The 20,533-nt window shown below is 47.7% G+C and overlaps 1 protein-coding gene across 2 annotated transcripts in view; it reads right to left on the reverse strand.

Moving 5' to 3' along the window:
- Window positions 1-20,533, reverse strand: part of trh (PAS domain-containing protein trachealess) — a 592,592-nt gene that overhangs the window by 338,126 nt on the left and 233,933 nt on the right. For both annotated transcript variants that reach the window (XM_084582630.1, XM_084582631.1), the window contains exon 3: window positions 7,720-7,743. In XM_084582630.1, coding sequence (XP_084438756.1) covers window positions 7,720-7,743 — 24 coding nt within the window. The remainder of the gene's footprint in view (window positions 1-7,719; window positions 7,744-20,533) is intronic.

Genomic DNA, 20,533 nt, shown 5'->3' on the forward strand with positions numbered 1-20,533 from the left:
AGAAAGAAAGAAAGAAAGAAAGAAAGAAAGAAAGAAAGAAAGAAAGAAAGAAAGAAAGAAAGAAAGAAAGAAAGAAAGAAAGAAAGAAAGGTCGCGAAAAAGGGAGGAGGAAAAGAACAAGCCAAACAAAAAGAGGTAGAAAACTCGGAGAAATGAACTAAAGGAATAAAAAAAGAACAAATGTTGAAACGCTACGCGTAGAACTGCCGAGGAGGCCCGGTCGAAGCCGGAGCAGCGGGATCACTGTCGGTGCGGCAAGCGCGAGCTCCCGTGAACGGCGGCGCGGCGGCGGCGTCGAGCGTACGGCAGCGGGTGAACCGTCGACGCACGAGGCTTGCGAGTCACGTAGCTGCCGGAAGACCCATCGTGGAAGAGCGCGGGTTTCGGTCGTCCCTTCGGCCGTTGGAGTGAAAACGCCGCGCGGCTGAAAGCAATGCGCATCGTACAGGCCCCCAGCCGCATTTTTCGCCCCACCTCGTTGCCCTCTTAGACCCACGTCTAACCAATTTCCTTCTTGCCCCCCCCCCCCTCTCTCTCTCCCTCCATCCCTCCCTCCCTCCCTCCCTCCCTCCCTCTCTCTCTCTCTCTCTCTCTAATTCGAGGTGAAGTTAAACTTTCTGAACTTTTAAAATTTGTTTTATGTTCTGTCCTTCGAAGCCGGTTGACTCGCTCCAGAGCGATCGTACTCACTAAAGAAGTCTCTCTCATATCAGGCTCTCCTCCATTGGTTCTACTGTTTATTATGCCTGGCTCGATGCAGCTAGTACTAATTAAAGTATGTCTACTTGTCGCCCGCTGAGCTTTCCATGGAAAAGGTGCCCTTATTGGGAATTACAAACACGAAGCGGCATTGCTTTACCGGAGGGGCACTTTATGCTTTCAGATAAACAGGCATACCGCATGTCTTAACCCGCCGGCTGCACATGAAACCGTAACAATGCAGTTCTCCATCACTTGTCACCGCGGAACTATATCAAGCCAGTTGAGAGATAAGTCAATTGCCGTGACAGTAGTTCACACTATCTCTCTCCCATTTGACGAACAGTCTGTAACCAAAATAACAATTGTGTCAACAAGAGCCGAAGGCTTCTGTTCGCCTTTATAACACCTCTATTTATTACCACTCGTTCTATCCTTGAGTACATGATGAATGCTCGGACACTGCAGCTTGAAGGTGCAAGTTTCGCTGCATCTTATGTTAGGTCGCGAGCTGAAACACCAGAAACAAGAAGGATTAAGTTCTACCACGAGACGTTCTCAACCCTGAAGCGCCAACTGTAACTATCCGTCTAGTTTACATGCTGTCGTCGTAGTGTCGGCGTCGGCTGTCCATTTTCCTCTTCCTGCCACATCTTGCTTCTACAGTCGCCGCACGAAGAATGGCTTGGTACTGAACGCGAACGTGTATCGATGTAACAAGACACTTGCTCTACCGCTTACGTCCCTGAAGTGAATTCCCTTCGCATACACTTTAACGCAGGGCATACGCTTGGTCTACCGGCTACCCTTGAAGGTTTAAACACACACACACACACACACACACACACACACACACACACACACACACACACACACACACACACACACACACACACACACACACACACACACACACACACACACACACACACACACACACACACACACACACACACACACACACACACACACACACACACACACACACACACACACACACACACACACACACACACACACACACACACACACACACACGCGCATATATATATATATATATATATATATATATATATATATATATATAAAGTTGGTTTTTGGGGAAAGGAAGGCGTAGCATCTGTCTTCACACATTGTCGTTCGAACCGAGTCGAAATCCGAAGCTGTACCCCGTGCAGTAGACCTTATGCTCGAAAGGTGTTACCATCGGTGGTCACATAAACGACTGCGCCACCACAACTCTTCCCTTCTCATCAAGCAATCATTACTCCCTCAAAGACTAACTGCAGTGGGACTAACTGCAAACGATCTAAAACTCGGCCTCAATTAGCCTCTTCGCAGATTGGCTGTTTGTCACGAGGGCTAAAGGTACAGCAGCTACTGCTCTTTTATTCATGAAGAAAATTATAGGGTGACTGACCAAGTCAAAGTTTAATAAAGACCAAATTCCCATTCATTCAGTCCAATCACCCTGCAGTTACGGAGCATGACTAAATGCGAGGCCCATACTACAGCTGGCTTGCTGAAAAAACTCATCTCAGCAAACTGAAAAAAAAAAAAAAAACTCTTTATAAAAGAGAAAGACAACATCAACGCATAACACTGTACTAAGCGCTACGCCCTACTGATGCTAGTTCGCCATGACTATATAATCATCCATTTACGTAGCACAAAGGGGCATTTAGAAGAAGTTAAACGGGATGCAGCTTCTTGTTCGGCGACACCATCTTCCACTGCTGTAATGTACGGAGAGGACAATGTCTAGACTGGGGCCATTCTTGGGGCTCGGCCATAAAACACTCCTCTAAAGAGCAATCGTCTCAAGCGCAACTCAGTGCATTGAGAAACACGCGCTTTTCTGATTCGCTACAGCCGGCTGCTTGCGACTAATTTATGACCCGACTGTGGACGAACGGCTGCAGTGGGTCTTTTGCTGGCCCCGTGTAGATTCACATGCCTGGCTCTGCCTCATCATGCGGTGCTGCGAAAGGTAGAACCGTTGTCAGACAGTCCAAGCGCGTGTCATGAATCTTTAGAGAGATTTAGCTTACCGTGATCCGCGATCCGCTACCGTGATCCGCCACCGCGCGTTCCACTGCGCATGCCCAGATCCCCTTGACGCCGATAGATGGCGCCACATACTGGATGTCGGCACATAGACCTGCCACATCGGCACCAATCAGCTTGTGCGCCTTGCCCGCCCGCGGTAGAGGGTCGCGGTGGCGGATCGCGGTTCACGGTAAGCTAAATCTCTCTTTTATGTGACGTATACGCTACTAAGCCAATACACCGTAATAAGCCTGCTCTCAACAACAGCAACGAAGTTTTCAATTGCGCTTACTCTGACGCCAATGTACATTACAAAGTTCGCATTATTTACCAAGAACGGTGCATAAGCGAAAGTCAGATCGTACTCTGTTAAACTAGAAACCCTAGCATAGTTAGAGCCTGGTTTAAGTAAACTAGCATGTGATCGTGTCGCCTGTGAGGTGAGACGTGAACTTCATAATTTCGACCGGTCTTTAAGCAAGCACGAACAGTTCATGCGGAGGCAAAACAAACAGGAATCTAAGTTCTAAACTATGGACTAAGGAGCGCGCCGTATGAAAGTGTAGCGCAAAGTCTGCTGGGTGGTTTCGCAATTTGCATTACCTATATGTATAAACGTTATCATTGGTATTTCTAAGCGTTTAACTACTACTGGCAAAAAGCATATTCGAAAGGCGGAACTATACTTTACGCAGCGCACCCGCGGTGGCCTCGCAGCCTGCACACCACTGCGCCGTTTTGTGTGAGGCATTGACGGCTCCAAACCACAAAGAGGGGTATGCGGGGAGAGGGCGCGAAAACGAACGCCGCGGGGCGCCGCAAATTTTCCGGTGGCAGTTTCGGCAGAGACAATAGCTGCGGCTTGGCGTGGTCCATTGTTCCAAACTCAGTTCCGAAAGCGACACCTCCTTTCTCCCGCGTTTATATCTTTTTGAATTCTTTTGTTCCTCCTCTCCGCTCTCTCCGCTTCCCCTCTTCTCCTCTACTGGTGGCGTTGTCCGTCCGGGGGAATCATTGTCCCTGGCCAGAAAGGCCCAACGCACTGGAGTTTAACTCGCGCGAAAGCATGCACTAAGCCGAGAGACGTGGAGAGCAGGGGCCTTTTGTTGGTTCTTTATGCGAGGCCCGAAAAACACAGCAGCAGAGACGTGCTTGCTTGTTTGTTGTATCACGCTTGCTCCCTATCCCAGAAAGAGTGAGCGCGCGCCGACTGGCGGCGGAGGTGACATTACGGGCTCATTGCTCCACGATCCTTGGCCGGACCTCTCAACAGCGAACACACAACTGCGTGCCATAACGTCGGCTGCGGTCGCCTGCGATAACAAAAACAAAAAAACCACAAAGAGAGTGCGGAGGGAGGGGGGGGGGGGGGGAGTAGCTTTTGTGATAACCCTCCACCACGCTCCTCCTTTCCGCGCACTAGAAAGATACGGTGCCGCCGCTGTGGGCACCATAGAACTTGCCACTTGACGGTGGTGGCGAGGAAGGTTGTGTGGGTCCACTGGCTCTTTAGTTGTCTGCGGACCGAGCGGAGGTCATTAGGAGGGAACAAGGAGGGGAAAATAAAAGCAGCGAATGTGAAGCCGCCTTGGGAAACAATTAGAAGTGACGGGACGCAGCCAACGAGTCACTCAGCTTGGCGCCTGCTTACGTTACCAGCTCCACGGACTCCAGCTGGACATTCTCGTTCCCTGCCGCAAACTTTCGCTACCCCGGAGACTCGAGATAAGCCAAGTGGCGAAACGGTCGACGAAGGACTGATTTGGTGTGCATGATCACGGCGTTACGGAGGCGCGCTGTTCCATACCGGTGGCAAACGTTTTACTCTACAAGAGCAGATAAATCAGGGAGGACAAATGACGTGAAAAGGGGGCAGTCAAGCAAGAAGAGATGTGGAGACGCGCTGATGGGGCAAGCTCAGCTGGCGTATAAGGCAGATATAATTGACGATCGGTGAGAACTGCCTCAGTTTCCTGGCATCCATCGAGCAGCGGCAGGTACTATATGTGAACCTGTACGCCATGCCCCGTTGATGATGGTTACAGCAACGCAAAAGCGTACACACATGTCAATTTGTGATACTGCGAGAGCGTATTGAAACGAGTGTCTTAATCCTGCGCGTACGGAATTAACTACAAGTGTTGTATACTACGTCTTTTGATAATCTCGCGTACAACGCGTGCGAACGGCGAGGTGTTCGTGATTATGCACATGATTTACATGTAGCCATTTCGATCCCCACCCGCTCATGCCTTCCTTCCTAGGGACAAGGCAGCCCATGAACTATCTCGAGGTCTTACTTTCCGAGATGGTCACTCCAGGCCAGCCGAGCGTTTCACGAACAAAGATAAGCTACTATAAGGCTTCACAAGCGATTCAATTCATTAAGACTCTGAACACTGGGAGGCGCTACTGTTCAGCTCCGACCCGGAGACGGGCTAATCCGACTGGCCGAAGATGCCGCCGAAGCTCAAGGCCTAATAGCCGTTATCTAAGCGGTGGGTGACCTATAGGTGATTCTCCTGTATCCGTCGGGCAAAAAATAAAAAAATAAAATAAAAATAAAAGTTTTTTGTTCGCCGTCTGTCAGAGCTTTGACAACACAAAAAATTCTCGCCATTGTACCAGGAAGCGCCAATTGCCTGCTTGAGATCGAAGTCTGCAAGGTACTGTTGTCGCTGTCAGATCAGCAACGCCCGCAGCAGACTGAGCTAATCTAAAACAGGACTTCCGTTCCAACAATTCAGCTCGACAGCACTAGCGAACCAAAACCAAACTCGCCTCTACTACTTAGAGAGAGAAAATAAAAATAAAACTATCGCTACAGGACGGATCGTAAAATGGGGAGTATCATCTGTAACTGAGAGCAGCGCTAAAACGGATGCAGGTGCCTCCATCCATGCAGGTCGCCTTCTCAAGGAAACAGGACGCATTCGTGGCACATGTGATACATGTGTACGGCGAACGGGTGCGTTACCAGCTCATCGAGAACAACAACAGAGGCGGGCGATACGCGCGGGCTGCCTGATGGCTTGCGCCTGGCGCGTCCTAAACCGACGGGAGATAGTACGTGCACCGCTTCTTGCATTTTGTATCACAACCCTCCGACGCCGTCTTGTACACCACGGCTGATCACTGCCGAACATCGGGCCGAATAGGTTGGTCGAGAGGGGAAGGCAAGTTGGCTGAAGCCTCCTCTCCCTCAGGTGTTTCGATCCGGGAAGTGAATTCTCTTTTTTTTTTCTTTCTTTTTCGTCTTACCTTTTTTTCGTGCGTCGTCACTCGAAGCGTTTTCTTTTGTTTCAGCCCGCTTCGCATGGAGTCTAAACGAAGCACGGTATAGAGTATATGGGACTGGGAGACGCGGCGGATAGTGCGTTCGGGCCTCTCGCGAGATTTGATTTCGAGAGAGCGTGACTGCCATACGGGCCGCGAAGTCGATTCGGCCGGCCGGCAGGCTGGCTAGCGAGCGAGCGAGCGCCGTATATAAGAAAAAAGAAAAAAAAAAGAAAAAGAAAAGGAAGTGAAGAGCCGGGGCAACTGAGCCACGCAGGAAACCTTAAGAGGGGAAGGAGAAGCGATACGGTACCAATCCAGTGAGAGGAAAAAGCCTTCACATAGTGATAATAATAATAAAAAAAATAATCCCACCATATAGCAGCAGTGGCATGTATATATAGTTGCAAGCTGTGGCGGAGAGAAAAATTACGGAGCGCTTTTACCCTAATAAAGAAATACGTAGGAGACATTTTCAGGCTCCTTTATATGAGAACGGAATGTACTGGATAACTTTATATGTATCTAGGGTGTGACCGGCTCCGAACCTCGTGTGTCTATGCGCGGAACTAAGGTGAACTGTTCTCTACTTGTAATTAATACAGACGCAACTACAACAAAAAAAGTTTCCAGGTGCGAATTAAACGAAGTTTTGGAAGAGGTAGGGAGGCCAGCTTCCATTTCATGTCTTGCTCCGAAACGGCCCATTTAAAGACATTAATGTGAGGAAGATGTCTCTCTTTCAAAAACAGTCAGTATTCACTGCTCAGTACATCAATACCAAATAGATGAGGCTGGGATAACTTATTATGTTTGTTTAACATAAGTGAACACAACAGGAGATATCGGCACTTGTTTATGATAAAGTACCATGAATGTTGCCGTTGTGGTACCACGATTGCGAGCAGTTTGAACCCTGTTCGCTGTGTGCGCATTTAAATGGAGGTGATATTCAAAGTCGCCCATGTTGTGTGTTGTATCAGTGCATGTTAAAGAACCCTATGTCGATTAAATTCATACGAGGCCCCCCATGACGGTGTCCGTCATAGCTAGTGTCCAGCTTTAGGGCGTAAAGCCCCATAGTTTCGTAATTTAACGTCATACTCGTGGAAAACGAGGAGCCAACATAAGACTGAAACTAAGATGTGGTGGCTGTAATCCACATTTTAGACTCGTGCAGAGAGTCCTTGAAGGCCTTATAGAAAAGCAGTATTCTTAACTTTTTTTAAAAAGTAAAGTACTCTTCGTCATCCCTCGTTACGTTTTGGCGAATAGACACTTGTAAGGCCATCCTGCAGTCGAGGATAAGCCTTAAAATAGAAATCATGTATTCTAGCGTACGAAGGCTCCTTATTAACAGCTCTCCTTATCAAAGTGGTCAGAATAAGCTACAGGGAGCAAATAATAATAAAAAAAGTTTGGTTTAGTTTGCAGGGTTTAACGTTCCACAGCGATTCAGGTTAAGAGGGACGCCGTGTGGGAGGACTCGATCCAGATTGATTTATACCATCTGGGGTTCTTTTACCGCGCGCTGACATCGCACAGCCCGCCAAGCATTTCGCCTTCATCGAAACCAGGCCGCTGCGGCTGACTGAATTCGCGTCCTTGGGAATAGTGGTCGAGTAGACTAACCACTTAACCACCGATGCCGCGGGATCATTATAAAAGATGCATGCCCATGCTGTCAGCACTTACATGACCATGGAGGAGTCCAGGTACCTGCGAAAAGAAAAAGAAAAAGGAGTCACGATTAGAAACTGTTCCAACGCAATTCACTACAGAAAAAGACCAATGATAAGTTTTATCGTCTGACGTTTGCACGGAGTGCATGTCTATATATGAGGGCAGCCTTCTGTATGGCTGAGAAAGAGGAGATGAACAGACGTGGCGTTTACTCCTAATTTACCCTTTCTTTTTACGCGCCATACACGCACATTTATACTGAGAGAAACAAGCTTTCACCTGCAGCGCATAGATTATCAAAAAGGAAGAGGGAGGGATATGAGCAGTATTTTTCTTTTTTAAGCCAACGGTCATTTGATATTGCGTGTGCACAGAGGAACCAGTATCACAGGGAAGGACCCCACTTCCGTCCCAAGCTAAGAATGAATCTCACCATGAAGTCGTTCATCGTCGCTGCAGGTTTAGAAACAGGAAAATGATCACGAGGAAATTGTGTATCTCTATGGTTTTCTTTAAAAGCAGTGAATTCTTAAATATAGATGCTGTTATTTGAACTACCTTCATGTTGTCTACATTCATTTCTTTTTTCATCTGGATAAGTGTGGCTCTTCTTTTTATTGCACGTGCTACACTTCCGTGGTCACGTGAACTCTAAATTTTACCAGCTACTTTTCTGTGTAATAAAACAAGCCAGTTCCATGTTCAGAGCGTGTATACTCCGTCAGGTCACAATTTTCGTCAAGAGAGTTATGTCTTTCGCTCGCACCCTTACGTATTCGAACACCGTATTCGAACGCCAACATGTAAGAAGGCGCCTGACGCCTGTATACGGTGCAAGCAATGTGCACTCGATGTTCCAAGGTTTGCTTCGTCGGACAAATCTCGCTCAGGTAATGCATGGTATGCAACGCCCCGTTCAGTACGCCTATACAGAGGCAGCCTCTGTGGAAGATGAAGCCAAAAACAACAACACGAGGTCAGCTGTCGCCAGACTTTTAAGTGTGACTTTCAAAGTACGTGTCAATTGAAAGGACTGAGGATAAAGCAGGTCACAGGAGCAAACACTAACCATATCGGCACTCCGCCCATAACAGGTTGATCATTTGTTATCGCAGTGCTGTCATCTCGTGAGTGACTGGCCCCACAGCTGCTCTGTTTGCAAAGGCTACGTCCATCGCGTGTGCCCCATCCACTGGCCCGTGTGATCCGACGGGGGTGACTCCGAACTGCTACTTTGATCGCTTGGTTCAGTTCGCTCGCATTTTACGTGTTTATTTTTCTTTTCAGCCGCGAAAGCCAAACAGTGGAACGAATTCATACATCATCTTTACGGCAGGCAGCGATTCAGACAGCTCTTTAGTGCGCACCGCCTACTCTGAGATGAGCACGCTGAGACTATAGCTGCCCTTCTGTCCATTTGTTTTTCCTCTTCCCACTATTTCTGTGGGTACAACTGAACAAAAATGAAGCACACTGGGATAACTGCAGGGGTCCACGCAGGCCTCCTTAAAGACCAGAGCAGTGAGCGTACGCGCAACACCCACCGAATACAGTCGCACCAAAGAAGCCGTAAACAACGAGCGGGCGGGCGTATCATTGTCGGAGACAGGCTGCGCTCCGCGGGGCCACAGTGTTTCCGGTGGTGACCGTGAAAAGTAACGCTTCCGCACGCGAAGTATAAGGCCCTGCTGCCTTCAGCAGCAGAGGAGGGAGAGAAAGACAGAGAGAGAGGACAATATATAGTCGTCTACTGCACCCTCTTCTCTCCCCCTAGCAAACGCTCGTGCGCGGACAGAATCGGACACGCGAAAAGGCGGGTTTCCAAATGGACGTGTGGCACGCAGATCTTTCGGCATTGGAGTGTTAAGAGCAGAGAGTTTAACGCCACGTCAGCGATACAGAGTTAGGAACCATAAACACTGGAGAGAGAAACTTGAGGTCAGATTTAACCCCAGCTTGGTGAATCGTGCGTTCGGACATGCTTCACGCGTCGTGCTATGTATGTATATGCGATGTTGGTGCGGGCATCAACGCAGGGGCCCCCGCTGATGCTATGATGCGGCAGGCGCTAACTTGTTATATATAGTAATACTAAACATCAATACTATCCCCTACAGTAAAATTATGAGTCAACTCCTCATAGGACGTGAATGAGGCAGTAAATATTACAATACACTGTACTCACTGGTGGTCATAAAATCTAAGTGGATTTGTTGGACCTCTTTTATAGGGAGTTTCGTATATAGTCAAGCCAAGCCAGTTTCGAGATCATATTCAATAGCATCTTGGCTCCTATACTGAACAGTGTGTGATACGTGCGAACACGACCGTGGACAAGGGTCTGTATCGAGGATCACAATGGCGGGCCTATAGCTCTGCGCGGGGAGCGTCGCTCCATCGCCCAAGGATCACGCAGCTTACGGTGAAACATATATATAAAATTATTTCTAATAATTACGAGTAGCGAAGCCCAATGTTCACCCAACAATGAGAAGTAAAATCGAGAGAGAAAAAGCTCCCGGGAGCTTTGTGTGTGTGTGTATATATATATATATATATATATATATATATATATATATATATATATATATATATTGTGTGTGTGTGTGTGTGTGTGTGTGTGTGTGTGTGTGTGTGTGTGTGTGTGTGTGTGTGTGTGTGTGTGTGTGTGTGTGTGTGTGTGTGTGTGTGTGTGTGTGTGTGTGTGTGTGTGTGTGTGTGTGTGTGTGTGTGTGTGTGTGTGTGTACGTGTGTGTGTACGTGTGTTTAGCTCAATTCGAAGCTGGAAAGCACGATTCATTTATAGATACTGCGTGTACAAACGCACCCACACGGCACCACAAACACACGCCCGCGCTAATAAAAAGAGAATGTACAGTCGTGGGCAAAGTGGTATACAACACTCAGCCGGTGGCGGAGCTCCGGAAAACTGCATTCCAAATTCATTTAGCGACAGCTATCTGAGGTTTAGGCAATAGTGACGGTGCACCATTTTATTCATATGAATGTGTGACTGTCGCTGTCCCTATCGCTGCCGCTAGATGGCATTTCGATGCAGTTTTCTCGTGTACTGTCGACGACTGAGTGTTGTATACCACTTTTGCTCACGACTGTACATTATTCTGATATGCGTTTTGTTCTGGCAACATTGTATTCAGCCCCAAATTACTTTCAGTCCGAACAATTAAAGGAGGCGTGTCTATTATACACAATTGAAAGCTGAGACATCACCTGCTCAGCGCGTTATCGAATACAACGCGGGACGTCCTTAATAGTCGTCTGTTTGTGTGCTTTTTCTATAGTTGCGAATACATCTCGGCTACACCTGCATTACCGACGCCTTTTCAAACACCGCGTCATTCATTTCGGTAGCGCTTTCAGGCTCATCATCATCATCATCAGAACAGACTTTTGTTTACAAAAATCAAAACCATGCACTGAATTCGCGTCAAGGCCGTGGCCACAAGTTGAACAGATCGCGCGGTCTTTGGGTGTGCTGAACTACGGGAGTATTCGTTGCTCCATTTAGTTCAGCACGGCAAAAGAGCGCGCGAACTATTTCTCGCCGCGCAGCCGCAACGTGACCATATCACGTTGCGACTCTGCAGCTCCGTCACGGCGTGGGATCTCATCATTCATTAGAGAGGCCGGGCCATGCAGCCATCCACGCATGCGTCAAATGGAAGTGGCTCACGCACCTTACGCCCAGTTGCGACCTGCAACGCGTTTTCACGCGGCTTGATGCTATACACGCCAGAGGATCCACTGTCGGTGCCTGGAGTGCGCGGCGCGTAAAAAGCATTGGACCCGGAGAAGTAAAAAAGAATAGATAAGTGGTCTTCTGTTGTGTACCACCATTTTTGTGTTCACTAGAAGCTTGTGCACGGACCAGTGCTCTGAGTAGCTCGAAAGGAAAGAGACGAGTAAAGAGAAAATAAGGATGATAACGTTTGAAAAGAGCATACCTCCCGCGGTCAGCCAGGCATTGAGCGTTCTTTGCGTGCCACTCTCAAATCTCGAGCAGCGGCGTGCTGTAACCTATACTTCCTGGAGTTAGGTTTGCGAATCGACACACCTTCCGTTCTGATGGCTCTCTGTGCGCCCAGAATAAAGGAAGGCGCTCTCTCGTTCACGGAGACAAAGCGGGAAATAAAGATATCCCTTGAGAATGCTCGGCGGAGAACGTATAATGAAGTAACAAAAAAAAAAATCATCAGGTGCGCGGACGTAGCGCGTGGCTATACAATAAGGCCGGTTCAACGGGTCCCGTGATACAGGAACCTCCATAATACCAAGTCGTGAAGGCCGGCATGGCGCCCAGAGCGGTCAGGAACAGAGTGTGTACGAATTTAGTGCTTGAGATTATCATATTCAACCATGCGGGCTACTGCGCAGGATACTGCGCAGGTGGCTCTATTGTTACATATTTACATCGAACTCCCTTCTCCTATCGGTTTACAGCAGACGCACACGAATAGCATTAATTTTTTTTAGAACCGAAGAACACGAATAGCGTAGCTTCGCTAGTGAATCCAACACAAATAGTGATGACTAGCAACTTAACAGAATACGAATCGAATACGGTTCGAAAGCTGTAGCCATATTCGTGCGAACATTCGTGCGAACATTCGGGCGAAACCAGCAATCGCACAAAACACTGCAGCGCCAGGAGCGGCGCCACGGTATACAGTTCAGTAACTGATGCTAGTTAAAGCCAGAACTTTTAAAATACGTGACGTTAGTCTTCATTCAGAGGTTCCAACAGGCGGTCATTATACTAATTTTATGACCGTCAAGCAATGCCTACCGGCAAACTGCTTCTTGTTATTGGTGGCGAGATAACAAAGGGCCATATATATCTCGGAACACGGGAGGGCCACAACCAGGCAATGTATATCAGCCATCGCCTCTCAGATGGGGCATTAAGGTAATATTAGGATTTGCTTAGTTGACTTAGTTCGCCGCGTCGTCGAGTCTGACAGTGTACGCATGAGGGCTATTAGCATCTCCACAGCAATGGACTACGTCATGGAGCTCCGCATATGCCCGCCATTCATCTAAAAACCCCGAAAAATCCCTCAACATCTCGCGCACGCATATCACTATAGGAGGGTATACGAGGAGTAAGTGTACTGTACGTTCTGCTTTATGTAACAACCATCCAATAAAAAAAAAGTATGGCAGGTACTATTCGAACTTCGCGTCAATTATTCGAAAATTATTTGTACCGTTGAGGACGTATTCGATTCGTTTCGAATAGCTTTGGACACGCACTATTTAGTTCGTTCGAATAATCGGATGGAAGGATATTCTATTCGCTATTCAAAATTTACGAGCATTCGTGCAGCCCTACTTCATTTTTATACTTTTTTTGCAGAGACTGTTCTACGCGTCTTGAAACTGATTCTGTGGGCGAACCTGCTCAAACATACGGGGCTGCACAGATGGTTCCCTTCCTGCACACAGGCAACCTTCGTTCGCCTTCCTCTTTAGTGACTTTTTAATGACTTCTTTAGTCAATTCCAGACCCTAGTGTGTGCACGTCTGCGGCGAGCAGCATGAGGTGATGGCGCGGTGCTGCCCTCAAGCTCATTATTAGTGAACCTATTTTTCACCATTCATAAAACCCCTCTCCCGAGAAAACCTTAACCTGTACGCGGCCTCCTCTCTTACAAAGAGAGTGAAAAGCAAACAAACACGAGAATGCAACGTCTCCTTTAGCCCCGTGTAGCCTACGCAAAGAAATTGCACCTGGTTATTTCAACGCTGCGGTTGTCAATGATAATTTGGCGTTGTCGTTTCGGCGCACCCTTCCTGTACTCCTTGGCGCCATGCAATGCGATAAGTGGCGCTCCTGTCGGTGAGGTTAACCACTTCGAGCGCTTTATTAGAGTGGTTTAGCATCCCCTTACGGCAAACACGGTAACTGCGGCAAATACGGCTAGCCAGGGCAGAACTGCATGTGCGCGCGCTTTGTCGTTCCGATAAGTCCGGAAGGCCTCCTTCCGTATCTATATATACTCCGTAAACGCGTTCCGAGCCGAGATGATCTAGGGTGAGCCTGATGGTGAGCTATATATATCGTGCTCGTGCCTGTGCGTCAACACCCCGCAAGAAGTATTTAGCGAGCAAATATTTGTGCTTACTGTGAGTCAACACTGACGACACGACACTAGATATGGCTGAACTGTGCCTATTAAATAAGAGCTCCAAGTCTCGCAGGCGATTCGGGTACGCCAGGCGACGAAGTTTAATCTCGAGCGCCTCATCGCCGGGTACTCAGACTCGCTGCGCATTGACAAATTCCTCGGGGGACGCCAGTAGCTTCGCATAGTCCATCTTACTAAACCTGAACATCTGCATAAATTCGTTCGGATCCATGCGTTCAACTTCGATCAGGCCGCCGTTTGCGCATGTTACGGTGTGGCACGGGCTGATGGAACAGATATAACGCCTCAATCTCTGCTCACGACAACGCGGCGGGTATAGCAGCTCATCGCCATCGCACTCTATGCGGCCATGGTAGCTATTTACAGTGGAAGATACGTTTTGAGCGATCGCAATCACGAACACACACACACACACACACACACACACACACACACACACACACACACACACACACACACACACACACACACACACACACACACACACACACACACACACACACACACACACACACACACACACACACACACACACACACACACACGCGCGCGCGCGCGCGCGCGCACACACACACACACACACGCACGCATGCGCGCACGCACACATGAATGCCACTCGCGTGCGGACTTCACAACGGCACAAAAATGGCTAGGAAGTGGATTGGCCTAGCCTAACGTGCGTTGATAGCGCAAAAAATTGAAAAAAAAAATATCGTTCAAAGAGTTTCAAAAAAATGCTTACAGATTTTTTATTTATACAACCATTAAAAAAAAAACTACACTTCAGCCAAAGCAACTAATTACATATTTGCGTTTCCTTAATGGCCACTATCATACATCGTCAGAAACACGGTCAGAGCTCACGCATGGGTAGGGCAATGCGTGAAGCTAAAATGCATGCTAAAAGGTATTCTGCCGTTACGGCAAGACATACGGTAAGTACGGCGACGGTAGCTACGTCAACACGATACCGTAGTTGCCGTACAGCTGCTAAAACACCATTGTTCTCGAAACGACACGAAGCGGACTCCGTCCCAGTAGGCGCACGTCCCTCCTTTGTCGTACACGGGCCAGTCCGGTACAGCCTCAGCACCCCTGTCGTTAGATCCCGTTACGTCACTTCAACGGCTTTTATCGCTGCCGATCACCTTTGCATCGCGCAAATACCTCGGTGCACGGCGACAGGCGCCTTTGTAACATGCACACACAAGGAACCACTGCTAATAGAGACTTTTAGTTTAGCGCTACCGTCTATTGATACCGCGCGAGAGTCAGTGCGCATGCGCAGATCATTCCGAGGCCGACAGATGGCGCCACGTTCCCGTCAAATTCCGCCGGACTCCGCACGCAGGGACAAATCAGTGCGTGCTGTGCTGACGGCGCGCGGTAGCGGTAGACGGCCACGGTAAGCGGCAGCGGTAAGCGGCAGCGGTAAACTAAAAGTCTCTAGAATCTGCTACGTTACCGCGGGCTACACCAATCGTTACAAACATCGGCCTGACAACACCCACTGCAACGGAGAGGCCTCTCCCCTATGCTTCTAATTAACCCGGTCAAATGCCAGCTGCTCCACGTAATCGCCGCAGACTTTCCAATCTCTTTCTGTAGGCACCTGCTATACGGATACCTCCTCTTGGAACCCACTCCGCTACCTTTAAAGACCATCACTATACCCTGATCATGCACATTTCGTCGGTTTTTCATTATTTTGACAAAAATGCCATCAACTCTAATCTGTTTCCTGACCCACTCTAAACGCTTCCGGTCTCTGAACGTCCCGTCCCGTCTATCATTTCCTTTTCCACATATATAGTTTACTGTGCTCTCCCCAATCATATACATCTAAACCGTTTTCGTTAGCCTCTAATACGTTTGTGCGCCTTAGGTGAGTGTCGTGAGATACAGCTGTTTGGTTTGCCTAAATGTTATCGCATTGAAACAAAAGTTCCCGCCAGTTCCACTTAGCATAACGAAGCGAGACAAAGCCGTGTGCACAAGTAGCGGACGGTTGTAGGCGCATTACGTTCGAAGACCACCTGTGGCTGCCTGCCCAGCGTGGCCCACTCTCAGTGGATGGTCATTTCAGCTCCCCGCGCCGATATAAATGCACCTGCCACGGCTAGGAACCCGAGTGCACGGAAAGCAATCAGCAAAAGCAAGAGCAGTAATCGCATCGCTTCAGTTAAACAAGGAGTGCTTTTTCTCCTCCTTTTTACACGCAAGCCCGCTTGTCTGGATGCAAGCACGCAAACGGTTTGATCGGAGCAACGGGGAAAAGAACTTAATTGAGTAGGCGAGAAAAGTAAAATAAAGATTAGACAAAAAGAAAGATCGCAGGCGCGAAATGAGAGAGCACTCGACAGGTTGTTCAATATCTTTGGTTGAGCGCGAAAGCGCGAGAGTCCAGCATGATCGAGAGTAGTGGAGAGGGAGAGTGGGATACCACATTTTCCCCTCGCTTTCTGTTTGCTTAGCCATATGTGCACGCGAGTGCATGCGCGCGCTTCTTGCATCATGCGTGCGCGCGAAGAAGTTTCCTCGTTTCGAACCGTTTTCCCAGTGCTGGCGCCGCCTGCCGGCACCCGCCAGGTAGACATTAAGTTATCGCTATATATTCATGGCCGACTAGCCCACCCACCATCTGCTGTCTTATTGATCGTTTCTCTTCCTCTGTTGTTTATTTTGTTGTAATTCTATTCGTCGTTCGCGGAAGGTGTGTGGCCTTTTCTATATGCTATGCATCCTGACTCAGCACCCACAAGTTCTGAGAATCGTCTTCTAAGAGATGGGTGAAGAGCGTCAGTTGGAAGGCAGTCTCGTGGTTGGGCACGCGCCAGGGAAAGTGTTTCAGCCACGATGAGAGCGACGACACAAAAATTCTAAGGTAATGTTGCTAAAATCGACTGCTCAAAGTCAACTGCCAATCAATTATCTCCCTGCTTTGAGGCACCGTATAGTCCAAGAAATCTAAACGGCACAGTTTCCGCCCAGCCGGTACCCATTGACCGGGCGCATTTCACAGGACGCCTCACCCACCCTGCAACGTTTTCTGTCTATACTGCTGTGTACAACTCACCAGTCTCTTGAAAATACATCAGAATGCGCCTGTGCTGCGAACGCCATTTTTCTTTCCTTCTTTTTTTTTCCTTTTCATTTAGTCCCCCCCCAATCATTGAGCACTGAGCAAGGACATATGGCTTGCGAGGTTTTATTTACTTCTAGAAAAACGGCCGTTTGTTATGTTTTGCTTTTTGTTCTGTTGTTCTTCCTTTTTTCTTTTTGCGTGCGCATGTGTTTATTGGAATACTCCTTCCCACTGTTCAGCACGGCTTTACAATGCGAATTAGAAGTCTAATAAATCTGTATAGGAAAAAGGTTTGTAGATTTTGCGGTGGCAATCCGGAAAAAAAAAAGAAAGCAGAAATCGCGACCAAAGTCAAACTTTTTGCTCCCTTAGGGTGAGGGAAAAGAACTGCTAGAGGAAAGAAAAAAAAAGACGGCTTCATTTCCTTGAGGACGCATAACCAAGCTCCAATCCTATTGATCCCAGTCCCAAATTATGAAACTTCACCAGCCCCAATCGGCATCTGCTTACTGCCTTTTGGCATTTCGAGGCGGTGTCTTACCGTTAAACCGCTGGCTCACACTGAGGAATCCTGTGGAAATAAGCAAAACAAATGTAGAAAGGCGCTCTGCCGCCACGGCACTAAGGCACTGCCAAGAGTGGCGAAATGCCGTCTCCAACTTCGAACTGCTTCGCCAAAGACCTCCTCCACGGAGCCGCGCGGTCACAGGAATGGAGAGGGGAAGAGAGAGAGGCGAGGGAGAAAGAGATTGGGTTGCGACCTCGACATTCGCAGCAGCGGGCCACCGCCTCGTTCTTCACGAAGAGATTCTTCTCTTTTAAAGAAAAGAAAACAAAGACAAGGGTTAAAATAAGCATAAAAAGGTGCGGAGGTACAGGGACCTTGATCTTTATCCGCGGCTCATCTGTTTCCCTTCTGCCAAGCGGCGACCGGCTCAACCTTTCCCCCTCTCTCTAAGGAATTATAAAATTATAAAAAGAGCAAAAGATAAAAGTAAGAAAGAGGAGGGGGAGTATCGATACGCCGCAGCGACAGGGGTGGGAAGGATGAGTTCGAGGGTAGAACCAAAAAAAAAAAAAAATAAAAAAATGAAAGAGGCCGCAAGTTTTCTTTCTTTAATCAAGCACCGGCGAGGAAGACGACCAGGGTTAATTCATCCAAAGCGGAAAGAAGGTAGAAAGCAGGTAATAAAAGCATAATAAGTAAGAGGGCAGAGACAGACAGAACTGAGGAGTCAGCGGGAGTCACTCTGGGAAAAAAGACGAGAGGCTCCACTCCGACAAACCAGTTTGTCTGTGAGATGGCGACGCGCGCTCTGAGGCTGGGCAAGCAGCGCGTTTTTCGCGGGCCGGACGAGGAGACACCGCTGGCCTTGGTCGGTTTGAGAGAGGATGAGAAGAAAGCGACCACCGCGAGGCGCCTGGAAGCGTGGCGCCATCTACCGACAAGCAGATCGAATGGGAAGTTGCAGCGCGCGTGCTATGCCAGTCGGGGGCAACGGCGGTTGCGCCAGTGTTCAGTTTGGGACTCCTAGATTTACTATATAGGCTTTGCCTATATAGTAACTATATAGGCTTTGCCTATATAGTAACTCTAGGGACTCCGGGAGGGAAAAGAAAAGTTGACGCAGACGACGCTTATGACGCCTGTGAACACCTGTTTTAGGATGCTAAAGGCCTGCGTCCTGGGATGTTGGTGCTGTGAGCAGATTAGAGGAACGGCGCATTCCGATGTTAATCTTTAGCGGATTTTCGTTTATTTTCTTGATCTCCTGTGGCCAGGACTTAAAGTGAGGTGGGTTTCGGGCGGTCGGAGGCTCCCCACCAATATTAAGACCCTCCTCGCTTGAATGTATAAGGACTGCATGGATGTGATGCAGGCAAGCATTTTTTTTTTAACTTGTCAGTGCTATTTGGGACATTTCTTCGCTATTATTTCGGCAGTTTTGAAGTGAGCCTTAATAAGAACTATTAACATGTTTTCTAAAACTCAAGAGTGAGAAAAATAACTAATTCTGCCCATTGTATAAAATGATATGCAAAACAGGCCACCAGCCGCTTACTCTTTCATTCTTCATTTCCCGTGGAGCTAGACTTTACGCACTGCCTGTGACCTGTCTGTAAGCTTTAGAAGTATGAAGAGAAGACAGTAAACAAATGTGAATCGGCAAACAAATGCAGGGAAAATGGGAGGCTCTTTCTAGATACATATGTAAAGAGCTAATAGCCACTGACACAAAAGAAATCATAGAATATATTTCTGTGTTAATCAGTATGAATCAATGATTTAATCGTGAAGATAACTGATTAGAAAGAGCAGGTGATACGTTACAAAAGTTCTGATACGTTGGAAGATATGCTTCATGTTTGACTTATATGCATGGAATACGATCTATGATTTTTCTTGCGTGCACTAGCACATGAAAAACATTCACTTCGGAATGTAGTTTTGTACAATTTGTGTATCTCATTGCGTTGCTTCTCAAATATGTGAAACATATCTGATCCTTCTTTCTTGTGTAAATATTTAATCATATTTAATCATTTATTCATGTGCGTGTTTCCGCTGCTTGTTAGGCTTTGCAGCTCAAACCCTTATGAGGCTTTGGCAGGCCAGTTATTTGCCCTCACTTGATGTTGATGAAATAAATTATTATTATTATTATTATTATTATTATTATTATTATTATTATTATTATTATTATTATTATTATTATTATTATTATTATTATTATTATTAGGAAAAAAAACTACCGATCGTGAAGATGGTAATTTGAACACTCGAGCTTCTGCCTTCGCAGTGGACGTCGCACGTACTGTGTTACCGCGAGTGTCACGTGATGATATGATGCAACGGGGAGGGCGGGGAGTGTGCGATAACGCTCTTAAGCTACCTATGCCATCAAGGCTCTCAGAAACGAATCCCTCGTCAGGCCAATCAGCAAACAATTATTGGGAAATATATGAGGGGATCGATATCAGGTACATAACTGCTACCAAGAAAAAGATAAGGGATGCTTTTTTTTAGGGGGGGGGGGGGGGGTATACTTAAGGATTGGTGGTTTCGGATGCTACTGGTGGCATGGGTTCATTTTTATTTTATTCTGTAATCAGTTATCACACTTTAATTATTACCCACTGACCAAGACACACGCCAAAAGAAATCTCCCATGCTTTCTTTGGTGAGTGGCTTTTGGCTCCCTTTATAGTACTTAATTGGTCAGGGTTAAGTGTTAGGGCGCTTTGCCAAACGTTTCTACGACAAACTGCGTCTACTGTTCCGCCTTCCACACATAGCACAAACTCCGCGGAACGACCCAATAAAAGGAGTCTCCCGTTTGCAGCTGGCGACACAGAGTCAACCCAAAATGGTGCCACGAACGTGGTAAGAGAAGCGGTATGGGGGAAGAGAGGAGGGGGCGTTTCAACGTCGCTGCCAGCCAGAACCGCCCGAAGGGAAACGCGGTCACATCAGTTCATACAGTTCGCCATTGCCGGCCGCCCACTATTCGCGCACTAGTTGCATGCAGTAGAAAAGCAGGCGTAGACGCACACGGTTTGTTCGTGCAAC

The sequence above is a fragment of the Amblyomma maculatum genome, chromosome 10, assembly GCF_055883805.1.
Source record: "Amblyomma maculatum isolate TAMU_Amacu chromosome 10, ASM5588380v1, whole genome shotgun sequence".
Lineage (NCBI taxonomy): Eukaryota > Metazoa > Arthropoda > Arachnida > Ixodida > Ixodidae > Amblyomma > Amblyomma maculatum.